Raw genomic sequence first — 14,224 nt, 5'->3', positions numbered from 1 at the left:
TTATTTTGAGTTTTATTTTCACTGTGCTTTTAATGTGTTCCCTTTAGATTCAAGTCGACAGAAAACCTGTAAGCATCAGGTCATTTTAAAATTAAGTATTTAGGTCTGGAAAATCATTGAAAGGTGATTTTTAGGATTAAATATCCTAATTCAATAATAATAAAATATTAGTCTGAAGGATCTTAAATGCTTTATTTTATTTCTGCATCTGTAATTTGTGGTCACAAATGTCTAATGTGAATTTCTCCTAGTTCTCATCAGTGTTTGTTCCTGGCAGAAGCACTAGGTGGCACTGTTCCGCTTTGCCAAAGAAACAGGTAACTATTTCATATAAAGACCAGAGGGACCTACAAAATAAGACTTATGGCTTTCCATTTATTATCCTTTTATTAGTTTAATTTCTTCAGTCATACCTATCAATAAATGGCCACTTACATTTCACCATAAAACCTTTCAGTAGTGGTTGTATCACACCGTAGTGGGTTTGCAGGACACAGTCTAGGTTGTAGTATAAGGGTTTTTATTTCTACAATTTTGTAATTACCATTCATTAAAAAGCTTTTGTTGTTAAGATAAATAATTTGACCCATGCTGCAGCAGTGAGTTCTAAAAATACATCACAATCACCGGTTACTTACAGGAAATTAACCCTGAAGACACATTCATTATCTCTGGCTGCCATTCGTCACAGCTTGAAAATGAAGCCTGTTTCATGCATCTGCTAATTTACTAATTAACTGCTGCATATTTACTACAATATCTGTGTATAAAGGAATATAGCTGATTTACATATGAAGGATTTGGGAATGACTGAAGATTTACACTGATTTGTATTTATTTCATGTTGCATTTAAACGTAAATTGCTTAAATGTATAGCTGAGTGTGTAAATGAGTCTGGTATTTCACACGTAGAACAACTAAAAACCATCGAGCATTGATGCATATTTCTTGCGAATTTCTATGTACACGTTTTTATAATAGCGACGTAAATTGTGGGGAGAAAAAACAATCCCAGTGTAAAAACGAAATCTATATTATATACTTTATATGTACAGAATTTAATACCAAATGAAGATGAAATCATTTTAAAAAAAAATTGATTACCTGTCTGTTATATTATACCTTGTAAAAAAAATGCACTGAAGTGTAAATAAAAAGTCTAGCTCTGTTCGTAAAAGAGAGTATCACTGAACACATTGTTTTATTATTTATGCCTTATATTATATATTAATACGTTATATACAGCTCTTTTAGACTTCCTTAAGCGAAGCCCCGCCCCTTGTGCATCAGACCCCGCCCTGGCGCACGAAACCCCGCCCCCTGCGCATGTGTGCCTGTGTCGGCATTGGTAAGAAATCAGCGCTGGAGCAGATGAGGGAATGTCAAACTTGTTGCCGATGCCCGCGGCTCGACATCCGAGTCGAGGATAAACGAGAAAACCCTCCTGGAGCCAGAAGCATTAGATGGAACAGCGCGTATCTTATGGACGATATTAAAGAAAATGGCGATTAATTTTTGTGCTGAATACATTTCATACTGTGACAACAAAAGGGATCCAGTGCTCTCCAGTTACTAACAGCGCGCACCCACAGCGGCGCATCGAGTCTCCTCACAGGACTGAACGCACGCTCGAAGTTCTCCTCAGAGGACCGGCGATTTAATGCATTTATCGACTCTTTCTGAATTCATGTAAGTGTTTTTAATATAGAATAATTAGCCGGGATCGCGCGCATTGCATTGGAGATGTGAACATGGGACATGTGCTCCGCGCGCTGGTTTGCACTCCTTTGGATTTGTGTTGAACGACTTGGAGACGTTACGCATCGAATAATGATGTAAACGAGGAGTTTTTTAAGATGTGCATTTTTCAGGATCGTTGCTCTAAGGATATGCAAAGAGGAGTTCGCGTTTTTATGCTTATGCTGGAATTGAGGTACTTCCAATTGTCATCTGATCTCTTACTTTCGCATCATTAAATATTTAGCAACAAGCATATGCATGCAAAACGTAAACTTTTTTTATTTTTTATTAAGATGCTATTGAATATATGTAATATTTACATTTTTAAACCGGCTGCTAACATGGGCCCCTGAGAGACACAAAAGGGAAAAAAAAAATTTGTTTGATTCAATTGTGTCTTTTTTATTTGCAGTGACAAACAAACAAAAGGAATTTAATCCCAGTGGACTGAAAATGAACTCTGATTATAACAGTGCCGGATTTCATATGAAAGGGCCGTCGGTAGCTGTGGAGCCGATGATGGGTCCACTAAATGAATCCCCCATGCAGGGACTCAACTTTGTCTCAAATAGAGACCAGTATGGATTCCAGACTCATGGCCATGGGGATATGCTCGCTATGGGAGTTCAGCCACAACATCAACTCCACATGCAAGGACCGTTCAACCATCAACCTCCTAACCACGACCAGCATTCACATCTGTACCAGGACAGCGTCCCCTCTTGCCTGCACGGGGACAGACATATGGGCTTCAATAACAACAACGCAGGTCACCCGCATATGTTTGAAGGAGGATTCGGTCAGCAGCTCGCAGAGGCGCAATCGCGAGAATGCATCTCGCAGCAGCAACAGAGAATGGCCACAATGCCTGAATTTCAACCGCACAGCCATCCGAACGGTAACCACGCCGTTCCAGCACCGTGTCTTCCACTAGACCAGTCACCAAACCGTGCCGCGTCGTTCCACGGCCTGCCGTCCTCGTCCCCCGAAACCCACAGACTGGAACATTACAGGCTTTTCCCACAGGGTAGGATGGGGGGATCAGAGCACTGTTTTCCCTGTGATCCTCTGACGGGGAATTTCGATATGACAGGATTCTCCACCGCAGACTCTTCAGAGCACAAACTGCCCTATTGTGAAACGGGGAACCAAGTGGTCGGGGGTCATTTTTCCACTTGTAATCGAAGTGGCTCCCGAGGGCCCATGATGGGCGGCTCTAAAGTCGACCAGCAGCTACCTCAGCAGAACGTGTTTTCGGACCGATTCGGGAACCGGGGGAAAATGGATCCGGGGGTTAATGCTAGACACCACCTCATGCCGCAGCAAAGACCTGGACCCGTCGCAGGCAGGCAGAACCCCGGTTCCCCTGCGCTTCCGCGCTTTTATCACACTCCGGACTATGTAGCGAACAATACGGACGTTCAAGGTGGCGGCCCGATGGTCCACGTTCAGCACGGCCCCCTGGACCGACCCATACATAGACTGAACAACCATAACATGCATCCCTTCGGCGAGCCGGTGTTTGATGTCCCCCAGCTAGCCCCTCAGCCCCCACATCACCCTCACCTTAGCTCACTGCCTTATTTGAATATGGCAAAAAGGCCACGGTTTGATCTCCCAAACGGCTCTGCTGGAGAGAGCTGCAGCCCCCTAAGCAACAGCTTACATAATCGGCCCAATCTTGAGAACCACCTCTCCCCCTCGGCTTTCCCCTCTCCCATGGGGGACTTTGCATCTCATGTGACGGATGGGTTTCCATCAGGCCCCCTACCCTTGAGCTCTGGCCCACAGCAGCAGCATCAGCAGCAGCAGCGGCGGCAGAACGCGGCGATGATGATCAAACAAATGGCATCGAGGAGCCAGCAGCAGAGAATGAGACAACCCGACCTGCAACAGTTAAGTCTCCAAGGGGACGTATCAAACGGCATGGTCTGCCGAGGCCCTCTGGGTAGTGTGTCTCAGTCCAATTTCGAGAAGAAGCATAATTTTCACGGAAACTTTGACAGCCCCCACCTACCTCAAGAAAACTCATGGTTTCCTGAGCCGCAACAGCATTGTAGAGAAACAAACACGCATGCCTTGGAGCAGGCAGAGAATGGACACAACATTATTTTTAGGCAAGGCGTCACAAGCATGGACATGCAGTCTTTGAATTCTCCGGGAGCGCATCATCCGTTCGAAAATAATGTCAGCAATCCTCTGCAGATGCAGTCTCCCGATGAGAGCAACATGCAGTCAGGCGCACCCACGGACAGGAGGCCGGCTGAATTCGGAGGAATGGCGATGAGGAGGCAGCACAGCTTCCCTCCTGGAGGGCCGAGTCAACAGGGAGCCCCCCAGAGCAATCCTCCAGGATTTAGCTCCTCTCCAGGGAGCTATCCCGCCCATCCCGAGTACCTCTCCAGCCAGCACCTGTCAGTCAATAAGCTTGGGGCCCTCTCTTTGGGGAATTTGAACAAAGCCAGTACAAAAGACAGTGTGTTTGGCCAAAGCTGTCTGGCAGCTCTTTCCACGGCCTGCCAGAATATGATTGCCAGCCTTGGGGCCCCGAACCTCAATGTGACTTTTAATAAGAAAAGTCCAAATGAGGCCAAACGCAAAGCAGGTCAGGTTGAGCAGGACATAAATAGCAGTGGCAGTAGCGGCCCAGGGGCAGAGTATTTCCAGAGCAATGCTTCTCAGAATAGTCAAACGCCTTGCTCTGGGAATAACAACAATACGACGGCAGGTCAAAGTGGTATGGGCCAGATGGCGAAAAGGGAAGCGAGCACCCTTTCCCCGAATGATAACATGGAGTCTGGATGCGAGGGAAAAATGGCAACAGGCAACGGCAAGGGGAGGGGGAAGAAGAGACGCGACAGCGGGCACATCAGTCCCGGAAACTTCTCCCCTCCGTGCGGCGCTAACCCCGTCGTCAGTCCGAGTCAACAGGGTTCTGCTTTGAACGTGGGCATGGAGGGCCACGGTAAGACCCCGGAGAGATCCCTAGTCTCCCCTTCCTTTGGAAAGCCCGACCTCGCCACCTCGATGGACAGCGGGATTCAAAGCGTGGGCAAGTCGGATGGCGTTTCACCGTGCATGGATTATTTAGACGAAGCCAGCCCCAACCACAGTGCCGAGGACCCGAGGCCTTGCAGAGCTGGCGTGAAGTGTAATTCTGAAAACAGGGCTGGCTACGGTGACAATCCGTGCATGGAACAGGTGCGGACGCCGCTGAGCAACCCGGGCCAGGACGAGGTTCATCCTCTGGAGATTTTGCAGGCTCAGATCCAGCTGCAAAGACAGCAGTTCAGCATCTCTGAGGACCAGCCGATGGGAGGGAAAACGGGCAAAAAGGCCGACTGCCAGGCCAGCCTGAATGGAGAATGCGCCCTGGCCGGTTCCAGCCCGGTCGCAGGCAAGGGCTCTGTGAATACCATTGACCTTGACTCTCTCATGACAGAGCAGCATGCCACCTGGTATGTCCCTGGCAACAAGGCTCTGATAGAGGACCCCAGTAATGACAAGTGCCTGGGATTCTGGGATCGAGCACGGGGCCAGAGTGACAACAAAGAAGGTAAACTTCATTGACTTGCAGTGAGAGCATGATGAATTGGTGTTTTTATGGACTGTTGAGTTTACTTTGATGGCTTAATGGTTGAATAATGAACAACCCAAGGTAGCTTAACCTCAGGCACAGGGACACATTTACAACTAATCTGTCACCCAGAAGTGAGCTTTAATTAGCACACTTTAAAACACTCAGTCTTGAGCTGACAGAAAACAGGATGCAAAATAATAATTAACTCACAGACAGCAGAGAACGTTTGTTTGGCTCTGCAATTTGCATTACAATAAGTCACAATAAAATATGAATGTTAATATATAAAATATTGTATAGTATTAATTGGGATATATATATATATATATATATATATATATATATATATATATATATATATATATATATATATATATATATATCTATCTATCTATCCCAATTAATTTGAGCATTGCATACGCATATATATATATATATATATATTGCGCATATATATATATATATATATATACGCATATATATATATATATATATATATATATATATATATATATATATATATATATATATATATATATATATATATATATATATATATATGCGTATATATATATATATATATATATATGCGCAATATATATATATATATATATATGCGTATGCAATGCTCAAATTAATTGGGATAGATAGATAGATATATATATATATATATATATATATATATATATATATATATATATATATATATATATATATATATATATATATATATATATATATATATATATATATATATATGCGCAAATTAATTAGATTTAAATTATGGGAAAATATTAGTTTATATTAGATTATTAGTAGTATTAGTAATAATATTTCTGATATTTCTGAAAATTTTACACAAGACATGCAAGTGACTAACATGATGCAAACTGAATGTTTTGATTCCAGTTTATTTGTATTTATATTTTTATCTAATACAACACAAAGAGGATCTGCAGTTGAGATTTTAATGAGATGGAAGTACATTCAGATCTTAATTACAGATCCTCTTTGTGTTAAATCTAAGTGCAAATAAACTGGAATCAAAACCTCCTGTAACTCGTGCTGTTTTCTTCTGAAAACAATGCTGCGTTTAGAAAATATGTCTGCAGTGTTTAATATGTTCCTGGTAGTGTAAGTGTTTTTACCCCAGGCTTTCTTATCAAATTATTTACTGGAAACTTTACACGGCTGTTCAGATGTATTGTCAACGGTATAAAATATCAGTCAAGAGCTTCGTAGGTCACAGAGCTCCAGTTCCTTGAATTTCTTGTTGAATGCCACAACAAACACTCGGGTGTTATTTTGGAAACAATCGTCTAAGGAGGTTAGAACAGCCAAGTTTGCGATTAATTTGACTGCAGGCACGTTAGAGCTCGCAGTGGCGTTATTAACCTGTGAGGCCTGACAACAGCGCTGTGCGAGGGTTAAATGCAGACGTTAGGCGCGTGGCCAAGATTCAGTGTTGTTTTACCTCCGAATACTCTTTCCTGTCACTTCACGCTTCGTGATTGGTCCCGTCGGTCCTGTAATTGCGCGCCATCAGATATGTCATAATCCAACGTGTGGCATGGTATTCATGAGGGGACGTGTTTGATTTTCACGATAGTCGAGAGGAGGGTCAGAATTATTTTCTTAACAGGAATATCTCAAGGACTTGTAACTTAAAACATCCAAATGCTGTAACATAGCCAGTTGCATGATATTCCCTTCACAAAAAAACACACCAGAGACCACAAATCTGTTTTTGCATTTATCTCTATTTCCATCTTTTGCACCGGGTATTGAGTTCCTTACTTTATTATTTTTTTAAATAGCTTTTTCTGAAATGCAGTAGCTTTCTCTCTGTGTACATTGGGCTGAAGTTTTGCAGCAGTTTTAATCACAAAAACGTGTTGAGCCGTTTTTATTTTGTTATCTGCTTTAGATATATAATGTTTTCTTTATTTCATTTTAACCGCTCGATGGAGGATACTGTATAAAACTCTGCAATAATTTCAGGGACGTGATTAAAATGCATCTCGACCAAATGTAGAACAGATGCAAACTGCAAAAAGCACGTTATCAGAATGCGGTCCGATCAGAAAGCTCCAACTCTGAGTGTTTTTTTTCATTATTTTGCCTAATAAATGGAGATGGATGTCAGATGCAATTTCTGAGATGGGGCTGTCGGATATTCTGACAGCTTTGTGGCTCTGAGAATAAACACTAAAGGCCAGAACAGACAGAAAACAAAGGAGAAGATGCAATAGTCTCCTGGGAAAACGACTCAAAACAACACTGCACAAACAGGCTGAGAACACAGGTATAAGGATGCGTTTTGTGAGGAAGGGACGTCAGTGATGTGAAGAGAAAAGAGGGCTTGATATCTATGTGGAAAATATCAGCAAACAGTGTACACTCCAAACGCTGTGTAACTTGCAGATCCTTTATAAAAATGAGCTTCCATGTCTTTGAAGCTTTTCCCTGTTTGTCAGAAAAGCCAGATATCTTAGTGGCTCTGGAAAAACAAATTTGTAAACAGTGTAGACTTTGCACAAGTTGCATATCCTAAAATAACCATCAATGCCTTTGAACGTTTCCTCATTTATCAAAAGTACTCAATTTTTGTAATTGTGGCTGTCATTTGCATACAATATAGGCTCTTTAAATTAAATTGTAGTCAGTTTTACAGCTAATATTTGCATGATGGATAGCAATTTGAGCATTGCATACGCAGATGCACACCTTTCAATGGGAGTGTTAGTTTGCCGAGCAGGATTAATTAGTGTCTTCTTGTGTCCGTGTGATACACGGCATTTTTCCGTGAGGAATGTCAGGGTGGAAACGAAAAAAAAAGCATGATCTTGTCTTGGCATGTATTGAATTCCGCTTTTGCATTTTGTCGAGGGACAAGCCTGTATCGTCAGAGATGCATCGCTTTGATTTGTGCATCTCTCAGTGCTAAACATTATGGAGCAGTTCAGCTAAAAATGAAATTCTGTCATTGTTTATTCTCCATTATTTTTTCCTTTTTTGGTTAAGCATAAATGGAGATGTTAAGCAAAATGTCCAAGCTGCTTTTTTCCATTAAATGAAAATAGATATTTATGTATCGCCAAACCTCAACATAAGTCTCATTTGTAATATTATATTACTGAAAATTCCCATCAAAGCTCTCTTTATATTATCACGCCGCTTTAATCTGCTAAATGCAATTATAAGGCATCAAGATATTATAACATTAATATCATGATTTTTTTCTGTAAAGAAAGCACTTTGAAACAGTGTGTTTTGTTAAAAGCGCTATACAAATTAATTTGACTTGATCTGACACATATTGTTTGTAGTCACATTTTGAAATTTTGTATTTTTTTTAATCAAATGCAATCACTAAAGAGATTTGAGAGCTTCTGTGGAGAGGATGATTTTTGTGTTTAACAAAGTAAAGAAAAGAAAATAGCGAGAGTTTAAATGATTTGGGGGTAAAGAGTAAATTCTGGCTAAATTTTAATTTTGGGCTAAAATACTTTAACAATTAAAAATTGCAATGGAAAAGGCAGATTGTTCAAGCTGCTCTTTTCAATGAAACTAAAAAGGATGTTGATTTTTATACTACCAAACTCAGACAAAAAAAAATCTATATTCTATATATGCTATTTTCAATTATAAAAAAATAAATAAAAATCCAATCAAAAAGCTCTGTATTGCTCTATATCATCGCCTAGCTGTAATCTGTTAAATGCAACTATAAGAAAATAAGATATAAACAATAAAATTATGGCTTTCTATAAAGAAAATGCTTTGTAAAAATGTGTATTGTTAAAAGCGCTACACAAATACATTTTTACTTCATTTGACTCAAATATCATTCATAGTTAAGCTTTTAAGTTGTTTTACAATCAAACAAAAGAATGAAACCGATTTTGAGCTTTGGAGAGGAAGATTTATGTTAAAGTAAACAAAAGAAAGAAAAACATGATTTTGAATGACTTGAGAGGAAGTAAATAATGACAGAATTTTGACTTTTGGCTAAAATGCTCCTTTAAGTATGAAAAATTGCAGTGAAAAGCTGCTCTTTTCCATAAAACTAAATAATGTTTTTTTTTTTTTTCATGCCGCCAACCTCCAACATAAATACCATATTCTATCACTGAAAATACCCATCCAAGCTCTCCATTTTATACAATTTTTTTTTTTTAGACATGAAAATATTAAGATGCTGTAAACATTAGCATCAGGATTTCTGTGACACTGCTTTGAAACCATGTGTAGTGTGAAAAGTGGTATGGGAATAAATTTGGTTTTCATATGATTTGTAGTTACTTTTTCAAAAAGTTCAATCGAACAGAAAGCTTTGGTAGAGGGGAAGATTTTTGTATAACAGAAAGTAAAGAAGAGAAAAGAAAATAGCATGAGGGCGTGTGAATAATCTAAAATACATCTTGGAAGATTAAAAATGCATGTTTTATGGCTGTTCTTAAAGCCGCGGGCCCATTACGGATAGGTCATCCCTCAAGCTCCGATCCCAGATGTAAATTTTCCGCGTCACCTCATATGTTGTTGTTGTCATATGTGTCTCTAAGATCATTAATGTTTCTTCTTAGCAACCCCACCCACAGAAACATAAACCAACAAGTTTCTCTCCCCTCATTTGTAAGTGACCAGAGCCTGCCGGTGAACGGCATATGGAGCAGAAGGGTGTTGCTTTTCCAATGCATGTGTTGCGCTGGCCAAGAGAACACGTCTAAGAGCCAGACAGAGCAGTCAGCCATCCAGACAGCAGTCAGCCATCCAGACTGGGCCCCACAGCTGGCCCACTTTCCCAGCCCTTCCCCTCTCCAGATCCAGGCCCGGCGCTCATGAAGGCGATCCCTGTCCGCTGCGCGCCGGTGGAGGAGGAGGAGGGGGGAGAACGGCCCCAGGGCTCTGATGTGAAACTCCTTTAGTGCTTTGGGCCCTCGAAAACTGTGAAAAGCTCTTTCATATCCCTTGGACTGGGTCCCGCACTCTCTTTAGAATATTTTAGAATAATTTCATTCTAATTTGTCAATGGAAATTCAAACCATATAACAGCATATAAAAACAGGTTCTAGAGGGACTAGTTTATGTAAAAGAGCGCACCGGTGCCAAGCTATTTCCACGCTCTTGTGTGGGGAGGCACCCACTGCGTCCCCTGCAGTTCTGTTGGCTGCTGTTGAGAGACTCGCGATATAAGCGCTTAACAATGATATGGACACAATCCCGGCGTTTGAGTAATGAAGTCTGCACTTTCGGGATGATTCGCAAGATGGAGTTTAAAAGAGCAGTTTGTGCAAAAATGTCACTGTCACTGTTTGCTCGCCCTCGTTTCTTTACGAACCGTTGGGTTTCTGTGGTGCACAAAAGAGAGTTTGAAGAGGGTCCTGGCTGCTCTTTTCCACACAATTCAACTGAATGGAGAGTATGAATAGGGAATATATTGGAGTCATTTAGGGGCTATATAGCCCCACTATATATATATATATATATATATATATATGAATGATGGTGTTAGGTAGGACTTTCTTTTTACATCTGTTCTATATTTGGTCAAGTTGCATTTAAATCATGCCCTTTAAATTATACATCAAAATATCAATTGTATACAGTAAACTATCTTCAATTAATCTGTTAAAATAGAAAAAGATCCCAAAAACTATATATGTGCATGTGTGTACACAACATTAGTCCTAAACTCTTCATTCCTATTCCTTCACTGTAATGTTTCATCCTCATTTGTTTTTCTTTATTCCAAACATGTGATGTGATTATAATGTTTTTCTTGTCTCCTCACAGGACATGGGTAGGAGCGCTCCTCTGCTGGCTCTCCTTAGCGTTTCATTAAAAAAAAGGTAAGACAGTCCAGTCTATCAGATATATATCAGTCAGTCTGGTTTCAGAAGTAAAATTGCGGTTTTAAATAGAACTTTCAAGATGCGCTCTGAAGTGACATTTGTTTGTGATTTTCAAATTCATGCAAGAAAAAAAAATCATGTTTAGTAGCCAAATTCTCTGTGAAGATCCAAGAGAACCATCCACCAATCAGAGAGCTCGCGGTTACCATAGAAACAGAATTTGCTCCAAAAAAGCTCATCAGTCACCGCCCACTCCCATGAAGCATTGCGAATGATGTAATTAAGTCAGCTTCCATAGACTCTCAAACTACTTCTATATTAGAATGTTGCAACAAACATTTAAATGTGTATAATATATTTAAAATCATAATGTTTATAATAGGTGATTCATTGTAATCATTCATTTTTATTCGTTTTATTTTAAAAATGTCTATAGTTATTTTGATAAATTTATTTCAGTTTTTCCTTTATTATAGTGATTCAAGTTAAACTAAATGAAAATGAGAATTAATTCCACAGATTCTCAAACTATGTATATATTTGAGTATTTTATTTAAAATATATAATTATATTTAAAATAATTTTTAGTATTATTTTTGTGTCATTGAGAAACTTTTTATATTATAGTTAACTTTTTATTATAGTTTTTATTATTATTATTGTTTTAAATATCTATAGTTTTAGTCTTTTAATTTTATTTATTCAAGTTACAAACTAGCTGAAATTAAACGTTTCATTTTAAAAGTTTTAGGTTTATTTTATTTCAGTTGGTTTATTTCAATGAAAATAATTTTTATGGTTTTAGCTAACTATAATAACCCTTATCTTATTATTCTATACTAGTCCGCAGTTTTATATTGTTCCAGTATTTTTGACTTGAATATATCATTCACAATGCATCATGGGATATGAATTCCTTTGCATCAGAGTTTGTATTGTTGTAGTTCATCTCAGAGCTCGTTGGTTTGGGTATTTTTTTGAAATGTGAAAAATACTTCGCAAACTAAGGCTGCCGCGTGCCGTGATCTGTACCGGCTCGCTTAATTTCCACGGAATGAGCCGCAGCCGTCGTGCCATCTGTCTCCCGCCGTTTTAGCGCGACGGCTCCCGTTGCTATTCCTGCGAGCCGTCCATGGCGACAGGATGACTGACGTGTCGCATCTCTCCACAGGTGCTGCACGATCTCGCTGTGAGGGTGGGGGTGGGACCTGGAGGAAGCCACCCGCGGTGTCCGGAAACCTCGGGACGCGGGGGTGGGGAGGGGGGACAGAGGGGCCCCTGCTGTTCCTCTCACTTCCAGATGCGACTTAAACTCATCCAGAACAACTCTAACCACTTTGGGACCTCTCTGGCTGCTTTCCGTAACTGTAAGGATGATGGCCGGCTTGGTGTTTTCCAGCAGTAATTGGATACTTTTTTTTTTTTACTAGCCCCAGAGAAACCGCTAACTCTCCGGGTGTCCGTAGAGCGAGTCTTCGGCCCAACAAAGTCTCTTTAGATGGACTGGAGATGAGAGACAATGGGATACAGGAAATACAAAAGCACACCAGACTGGAATCTTGGACTGCGAGGCACAGTTGCTTTTAGTGTATTTTTATCTTCTATAAAGTTCCACTTTTGCTGGGATTACCTCATTTTTTTAAGACTTGCAAGTGAGGGTTTAACTAGTTAGTCCAAGAGCGTGCCGCGCTCTCTATAAATATTTATTATCCCTGTTTGTTCGGCGAAGCTCCTTTTATTTGTGAACTTCAGCGTCGCATTTAATGCATCTTTTTCGGTTACGTTATCTTCTCTCTCTCTCTCTCTCTTTTTTTTTGTTTTGTTTCCAACTCCCAGAATTCTGACAGCGAGCCGCTGTCCAATAGAGACCGAATTCCTTTGCATGAGAGGGAAGCAGCGTGTTATAAAGCTTCCCATTCTCTGGGGTCTCCAGCAGCAGGCTCCGTGTCTGTGGTGGGTCAACCTTTTGACTTTGAAAGGCCAGTGGGGGTTCTGTCCTCTCCCTACTGTTTTTGGAAATTTGATATTCACCCTGAGAACATCCCTTTGTGACCTGCCTGGCCGGCATCGGAATGCCATTGTTTCAAGTCGAAACTCTCCTTTGCTTGGGTTTTCCCTCTTTACCAAGCCTCCATTGAGACCCTGAGCTTCCCTCTGCCTTTAAACCAACTGATGGTGAATATGTTTAGTTGGAATTGGCAGGCTATTCAAGCGAGGACAATGGTTGGAGACAAAAGACTTTCCTTTTAAGAAAATAGGTTTTCTTCTGGAGAGAAAAAGGTCTTTAACCAATTTTTTGGTCTTCGACACCTCTCTGTTTCCTTGTTCTACCTCTTTTCTCCATCTTTTCATACATTATTGTGATATACACGAAGCTTAAAGTGAAGTTATATGTGCCCGCAGAGTTTTTTGTAAATAACCTGTATATTATGAATCACTTATTAACAATAAATATGTTGTAAATTATGCTTTTTTCCCCGATTCCTCTGTCCTCCACTGTCATCTCATTCAATATTTTCCTATGAAATGTGGCGTTCTTCCCAAGAGAGAACCTAAATTAGCACGCTCTCCATAGCTACCGCTTGAAGTTCCTAAATGGCAATGAGGATTGTTTTAAAAGTACGATTACATCCATTTTTGTTTGATTAGGGGGCACCGGGTTTCAGAAACGACTGAGAAATGCCGTTTTTATGTTTACCCTGAACTAATCTTAAACAGTGGGAAAATACTTTCAATCGAGAGAGAGGGGGAGAAGTCAAACGAGGAGACTGTTTGTGAAATGCTCGGCTACAAATCTCCAGTGGTTTGGACGAGCTTCGAGACCGCTGGCTTTGGGTGGTGAAGTCTCCAGAGTATCGATCGTGATTACTTCGGTATTCTTTATGTAAATCATTGCTTATTGATAGTGGAACGAGTTCAAGGATGTAAAGTGCAAATTGCAGTATGTTTGTAAAAGGCTGTTTCTAAACCTTGGAAACCATTTCCTAGAAGAATGTATAATGTGCATGTGTACGCACACAACATGTGCTGATTACACTAAGCAGATGT

General features: G+C 40.3%; 1 protein-coding gene across 1 annotated transcript; it reads left to right on the top strand.

Moving 5' to 3' along the window:
- Positions 1–1,345: 1,345 nt before the first annotated feature.
- LOC306865512 (transcriptional activator MN1-like) lies at positions 1,346–13,656 on the top strand. The gene is made up of 4 exons (XM_079410151.1): positions 1,346–1,934; positions 2,154–5,297; positions 11,118–11,173; positions 12,348–13,656. Exons 2-3 carry the CDS (start codon positions 2,195–2,197, stop codon positions 11,126–11,128), a joined length of 3,114 nt encoding a protein of 1,037 aa, XP_079266277.1. The 5' UTR covers positions 1,346–1,934; positions 2,154–2,194; the 3' UTR covers positions 11,129–11,173; positions 12,348–13,656.
- Positions 13,657–14,224: the final 568 nt, after the last annotated feature.

The sequence above is a fragment of the Barbus barbus genome (assembly GCF_936440315.1).
Source record: "Barbus barbus genome assembly, chromosome: 47".
NCBI lineage: Eukaryota > Metazoa > Chordata > Actinopteri > Cypriniformes > Cyprinidae > Barbus > Barbus barbus.
The sequence above is the reverse complement of the archived record's forward strand: the minus strand, read 5'-3'. Positions and strand labels throughout refer to the sequence as shown.